The sequence below is a fragment of the Triticum aestivum genome, chromosome 5A, assembly GCF_018294505.1.
Source record: "Triticum aestivum cultivar Chinese Spring chromosome 5A, IWGSC CS RefSeq v2.1, whole genome shotgun sequence".
NCBI classification, from domain to species: Eukaryota; Viridiplantae; Streptophyta; class Magnoliopsida; order Poales; family Poaceae; genus Triticum; species Triticum aestivum.
In genome coordinates, this window is record NC_057806.1 from 469,762,420 (window position 1) to 469,769,142 (window position 6,723).

The 6,723-nt window shown below is 41.5% G+C and overlaps 1 protein-coding gene across 1 annotated transcript; it reads left to right on the forward strand.

Moving 5' to 3' along the window:
* Positions 1-2,593: 2,593 nt before the first annotated feature.
* On the forward strand, positions 2,594-6,289 carry LOC123101398 (uncharacterized). Its single transcript, XM_044522869.1, has 6 exons — positions 2,594-2,765; positions 3,162-3,338; positions 3,874-4,737; positions 5,073-5,777; positions 5,861-6,064; positions 6,159-6,289. Exons 1-5 carry the CDS (start codon positions 2,594-2,596, stop codon positions 5,878-5,880), a joined length of 1,938 nt encoding a protein of 645 aa, XP_044378804.1. The 3' UTR covers positions 5,881-6,064; positions 6,159-6,289.
* Positions 6,290-6,723: the final 434 nt, after the last annotated feature.

A 6,723-nucleotide genomic window follows, 5' to 3' on the forward strand; every position in this document is an offset into this window, starting at 1 on the left:
CACATGTTCATTTTTAATTGGCACACCATCTGTTTTAAGTTGCACAGTTTTACTTATCTTGTTGCACATATGTGTGACATCAGTTGGCAGAAACTTTTTTTAGGTGCCATCTGGGTTGCACAGTTTTATTGTCTTTGTTTAGTTGCATATATGTAGAATCGAATTGTCTAAACAATATCTTGTTGTAGTTGCACATGTTATAATGTTTGGTTTCGTTCAACACACACATCTGTTTTGATAACCCTGTTGTTTTTTCTCCTTTTTTACATCAGCTTAAAGAGGAGTATAGGGGCACGGAGCAGACACCACTATTTGGTGGTATTTTGCAAGCTGAAGCATTCGTGGCATCCAAGTTACCAATAACCTACAATCTGCAGGTTAGTCTTTTGCATACAGAAGTTTGTATCAGTTACCAACATTTTCTTTTGGCTGGTATATATGTTTAGTTGCACATATATGCCTTTTTAGTTGCGAGAATACATGATTCAGTTGGCTGAGATGTATGTACAGTTGCACATATATGCTTTTTTAGTTGCACATATTCTTTGGACAGTCAGTGTGTTCGTTTGCAACCAATGACATCAACTTGGCAGAATGCATGTTTAGTTTTGGCCACAATGCATGTGTAGTTGGCTAGAATCATGTTTTTAGTTGGCCAGAAAATGTGTATTAGTCGGCTTGCTTAATACATCATGGTCAGTTACAGACATTTTCCTTTAAAAAAAGTTTTCTAATTGAATCAGTACTGAATCTTTTTTTGTGCTGATGCAGAAAAAGGCAAAGATTGCCAAAGTGGTTAATGACCTGTGCAAGGCTGTAACTGAACAGGTTGGCACCTTCATTGAAGCAGTTGCCAAGATCGATGACGAGGAGCCGAATATTGATCCCTACGTACAGCAGCCATCAATGGGAACTGGGATGTCACGCCGTGCTCCAAAAAGAAAAAGACGGGTTTCAACTATACAAGAAGAAGAAGAGTTTGTTGAGGAGGAGTCAGAAGAAGATGAGGAAATGGAAGCAGCGCTAGATGTTGACGATGATGAGGACACAGATGCGGATGAATCATAGGAGGAGGACAAAGAGGAGGATGACAAAGAAGAAGATGCAGAAGAGGAGGAGGAGGAAGAAGAGGAGGAGAAAGATGAAGAGGAAAAAGGAGAGGAGGAGGACAAGGAAGAAGATAGTGAGGCAGAGGAGGAGGAAGAAGAAGATGAGGCCAAAGAGGGGGACGGAGACAAAGGTGCACCAGTTGATGGCAGTGAGGGGGAAGAAGAAGATGAGGAAGAAGACGAGGATGTTGATGGTGATGATCAAGGGACATCCAATGGAGGCAGTGACAACACCGATGATGATGATGACAACGCCCCTGGTTCTGGTGGTACAGGTGGCAACACATCCAGGAGGACTAGCAGCTCTGCCAACCCTGCTAGCAGCAGTAATTCATTGAGCAGTAGGAGCACACTTCAGATGTTGATTGACAAAACTTGGTGGAAAGACAAGGATTTATGGAAGTCAAAGAAAAACAACGAAGCAGAGTCTCAGGGCAGGGGACCATAGCTCAATCTCAAGGTGTCCTATCCTGTAATCATTCCAGCCTTCCTTGGCAAGGATGTGGTTCTGAATTTTTTCATAGTGCTTGACGAAGTTCAAAATTGAGTTGTGTGGGTTCATATATCTTTTTAGGATGGCGTTGAACCCCTCACTACGCTGTGTAGGTCGTAGAAAGGGGAAGAACCTGTGTTTGAAGTAGCACGGCACCCAAGTTGACCTGTATTCCTACAACTTCTCAAAGTGCGTGTTTGTCATAGCCTCGTACTTCATTATTAACCCAGCCCAATTCTGCTCAAACTCGTCTATAGTGAAGCTGAAGTCAACACAGTAGTTGAAATCATTAGAGCGCCTTGGATTCCGGCACAGCAGCCAACCAACTTTTTTCTAAGACTTTTTCATGATGTGTCATCGACAACAGCGGTGCACGGTGGTTGGAAAGATGCTCTGTATTGACTGCCTCATTGCACCATCCTGATCGGTGATGAAGTTGTCAGGAGGTTTGCCATCCATAGCCTCTAGGAATGCTCCAAAGACCCAATCAAAGCTCGATGCCAACTCCTGCCTCACAAATGCGCAACCCAGCATGAAAGATTGGCCATGTCAGTTTATTCCGATGAAGGGCGCGAACGACATATTGTACATGTTGGTCATGTAGGTGGTGTCAAACGCAAAGTTTTGGATTTCATCTGAGAAAACCAAAATTCCAGTGATTTTCGTCCATCTCGTTAAGGCCCGGTAATAGGGTGTACCGACCCAAAAATTTCGGCCACTTTTAAACTCACAGCCCAACCCATGGTCTACTACAGCCCACACAAACCCCCCTGTGGTATAAAAGCACGAATTCATCTCCTCCTAACCCTAAAATTCACTTTTCCCATCTCCATCCGACTGAGCGGCGGCTATGGGCAACGGAACCCTAGCGAGTGAGGCGGGGGCGCGGTGCATCGCCACCTCCTCCCATCCACCTCGTCTCCCTCCCTCCCAATATCCTCCCTCGTCTCCCTCCCTCCCAATCTCCTCCCTCCCAGTCTCTTTCCCATCCATGGATGATGGTGGCAGTGCCATGGAGCACGGCCACACAACTTCGATGCCGGGGCAGGTGGGCTCGGGCGTTGAACGGCTCCATGGGAGCAGCAACATGCGGCGCATCCAGTCGGGCTTGGGCAGTGCCCCGGCGCCGGACGCACGCGCTGGTTTCCGGCAAGCTGGACATGGTACTGACGTACTGTAACGATGTTCCTCTAATCTTGTACATGCACCTATTTAGCATTTTTGTATGCTGGCTCATCTTGCAAGATCTGTAGCTAGCTTTTCATTTGTGAAGATCTGTATCTAGGTTCAGCATGCACACTTTCTTGATACAGGAGCACAATTGTGCATGATAGCTCAACTTGCCATGATCTGTAGTTAGCTGTACGTGCATGCTTATTTAGCAAGTGTTGATGATAGCACACGTAGGCAAGTGTGGATGATAGCACACCTAGGAAGGATCTTTTACTAGCTTGTTCAGTAGCATTGTTTCTAATATCTTGTACTACAAGATTGCTTCATATCTTCTCAACTTTGGTTGCATGCCATTGTTAAAATAGATGGCCATTTTTTGCAAATAGAGTTGATCTTTATCGCATGCTTGCTTCTCATGCTTGAATTTATAGGTGATGGAAGTGTGCCCTATGTTAATAGGGTGAGCATCGGTGAAGCTAGAAGGAGGGAAAATGTCAACCCCAACAACGAAGATAACATTCTGATGGGGAATGGTTCAGCTCCAAGAGAGACAACTTGGAAAGGTCAATACCATGATCTGCATTTTCTTAATTTGCTTAACTTTTTGTATGGATATTGTGATACTTTTAGAGAGGAAACATTTAAATAAAAATGTATTAATTATGTTTAAAGTTAAAATTGTTCTAAGTTTGTTCGTTAGCTTTTACTTGATTTTGTTATGCATTAAGAGTACAAAATGTGGCAATTCCCTTTTTTCTGCCTTATTATCTTTTTACTTGATGTTATTATGCATTTAAAGTTGGAATGTTGTTTATTCTGTTGTAAAAATCATGCTAATCCTTGTTACTGTCCTGGTTCGTTCTTTTTATTCCTTGCTCAATTTTTAGTCATAGTATGATGCATTTAGAGTTGAAATGTTGTTTATTCTGTTGTAAACATTATGCTAATTCTTATTACTGTCCTGGTTCATTCTTTTTTATTCCTTACTCAGTTTTTATTTTGTATTATGATGCAGTTAGAGTTGAAATGTTGTTTAGTGTGTTGTAGCTATATATTATGATGCATTGCTAACATGGTGCTTGAAATTTTGATATGCAGGGCTTGTAAGCAATGACATCTATTATATTTGGAACCATGGCCCCAAGTTTGGTGGGGGATTTGATTGTCGGTACTGCCCTCTAATCACTAGAGGGGGAGGTGCAACCCGCTTTAGGGAGCACCTTGGAGGTATACCAGGTGATGTGAGGGAGTGTCCTAATGTTCCAAGAAATATTCGTGCTGCAATGAGGGAATCCCGGGATGACTCAATGTGGAGGAAGAGGGAAAAGAAAAATCGCAGATTTCGTTTGGAAAGGGATATCATGGAAGGGTTGTACCATGGAGAAGGGGTGATAAATATTGAAGATGACGAGAAAGAGATTCAGGCCGCACTTCGGGAGACACTAAGAGACAAGAATGTCTCTCACGCAGTTGAGAGGAGGCGTGGGAGTGGCAGTGGTGTTCGTGTGTCTCTTGGGAAACAGAGTATCACAACATACTTTGACAAGGAATTGTCAAGCAACAAAGTATCAATGCAGCCAAAGATCAACACTGCTTTGAATGTTGAGTCAAAAGATGTACTTGGCCAAGCTTGGGCAAAGTTTTTTCATGCTAATGACATTGCTGGTCTGAAAGCAAATTGTCCCTATTTTCGTGCGGCTGTCAAGATAACTCAAAACCTTGGCCCAGCTCCTGTTCCAACTGCCAAGGAGATTGATGGGATGTATTTGGACAAGAATTATGAAGAAGCTGAGCAGTGGTTGAACATGTTCAAGCAAGACTGGAGGAACTATGGTGTAACTGTGATGTGTGACTCATGGACAGGGCCTACTGGTATGAGTCTCATCAATTTCATGGTGTATTGCAATGCATGGATGTTCTTTCATAAATCCATTGATGCTTCTGGTCAAACTCAGACTGCAGGTTAGTTTTCTAATGATTGAAACTATGTTTACGCATGTTCATTCATTGTTAATTCTGACTAGCCATGCCTTGTTAGTTTTCTACATGATGGTATGATGCATTTATTGCGCATTTGGAGTTGAAAATCTGTTATGTTTGTCTATTCATGGTTGAAAATCTGTTATGTTTGTTTATTCATGGTTAAATGTGTCTATTATGCCTTTTCTAATCTTTTTACATGATATTATGATGCATTTAGAGTAAAAAAGTGTTATTTCTGTTTATTCATGCTTATTTATGTTATTACTCGCTTCATTTTTGTTTCAAACAAAAATTTACTTGCAATTAATTGGCAGAGTTTATCTATAGAGAGATCATAAAGGTCGTTGTGGAAGAGATAGGTTCTGAGAATGTTTTTCAAATCGTAACTGATAATGGGTCAAATTACAAGAAAGCATGTAAAACTCTGGTAGAACAACCAGAGTTTAGTCATATTGTTTGGCAGCCATGTGCTGCCCACACTGTTAACCTCATGCTTAAGGATGTTGCTAAGTTTTGTGAGATTGACGTGATAGTTAAAAGTGCTAAGCAGATCTGTAGATTTTTCTACAATCACAATAACCTACATGATAGCATGAAAAAGAACATTGGTGGTGAACTCATAAAACCGAATGCGACCCGGTTCGGAACGGTGTTCATGTTCTTGGAGAGTTTCCATTGTAAGAAAGATGAGTTTAGGAAATTGATGGTGTCCGATGATTGGAAGGGAAGTACTTGGAATGGTGCTGCTGATTATGTGTTTGCTGAAGAGCTGCTATCTAGTAATATGTGGTGGGCAGCTTTAGAGTGGGTTCTTGCTGTGCTAGAGCCACTCTACAAAGCCCTTAGATATGACGATACACAAAAGAGATGCACCCTATCTGGATTCAAGAAGAGTATGATGACAGCCATACAAAAGTTGGAAAGTCATCTTGGTGGTGGATCACAAATGTTTCATAGAGTCATGAGCAAGGTGTCCAAGAGGATCGATGCTATGCAAGAAGGCACACTATTGGTTGTAGGTAGTTACAAAACTAACTAAATTTGTATTATGATGCTCTCTTTTTATGGTTTTAACTTCTTTTGTTCTCCCTTTTCCTTGCAGCTGCTGTCCTTGATCCTTAGACACATTATCAGATCAACATGTGCAAGATGATGGACTATGCTCTTGCACTAACAGATGCCATTGAGAAGATCGTAGACCCTGAGACGGCTATTTTGGTTATTGATGAAGTCAGCACTTACAGGGAATGTCATGGGAGGTTTGGCTCAAGGTTGGCACGTTCCTCTGCAGAGAAAATGTCACCAAGTAAGTTCCAATTACCCCACTTGTAATATTCTCTATTACCCCAGTTTTGCAACTCAGTTCATCTCACTATGTTAATTTTGTTTTAACTTGGCAGCTGAGTGGTGGTTCCAATTTGGAGGGGAAGTTCCTAATCTGCAGAAGTGTGCCTTGAGTATTGTATCACAATGCGTTTCGTCAAGTGGCTGTGAGAGGAATTGGAGCGCTTTTGCTTTGGTCCACACGAAGCAAAGAAACCGTCTTCTATATGGCAAGCTGCACAAGCTTGGATCTGTGCGCTACAACTTGAAGGTATTGAATGTGTTTTGCCCATATGCCATTATTCACCCATATGCCATGATTCACCTGCATACTGTTGTTTCCTAAGCATTGTTTGAAATAAAGGTTGTTGTTTACTAAGTAAATGCTACTATTTAGTAAAGACTGTTATTAGGTTGTTATTTGAAGTAAATGTTGATGTTTACTTAGCAATGTTTAGAGTAAAGGTTGTTGTCTAATAATCATTGTTTTATACATAGCGACTTTATCCATTTTATTCTTTGTACTTCGTTGTCATTCACTGATTTTGTTTTCACATTTTGAAGATACGTGCTGAAGAAGAAGAAGACCCGGTGAGAGAAAATGATAAGCAGAAGGAAGTTGATGCATGTGCAATGATGATG

Bases quoted from the DNA above. Each gene is read 5' to 3' on its own strand.
- LOC123101398 (XM_044522869.1), top strand. From the start codon at position 2,594: ATGGATGATGGTGGCAGTGCCATGGAGCACGGCCACACAACTTCGATG. The intron at 3,339-3,873 runs GTCAATACCATG...TTTGATATGCAG, and splicing joins AAGAGAGACAACTTGGAAAG to GGCTTGTAAGCAATGACATC. The intron at 5,778-5,860 runs GTAGTTACAAAA...TTTTCCTTGCAG, and splicing joins AGGCACACTATTGGTTGTAG to CTGCTGTCCTTGATCCTTAG.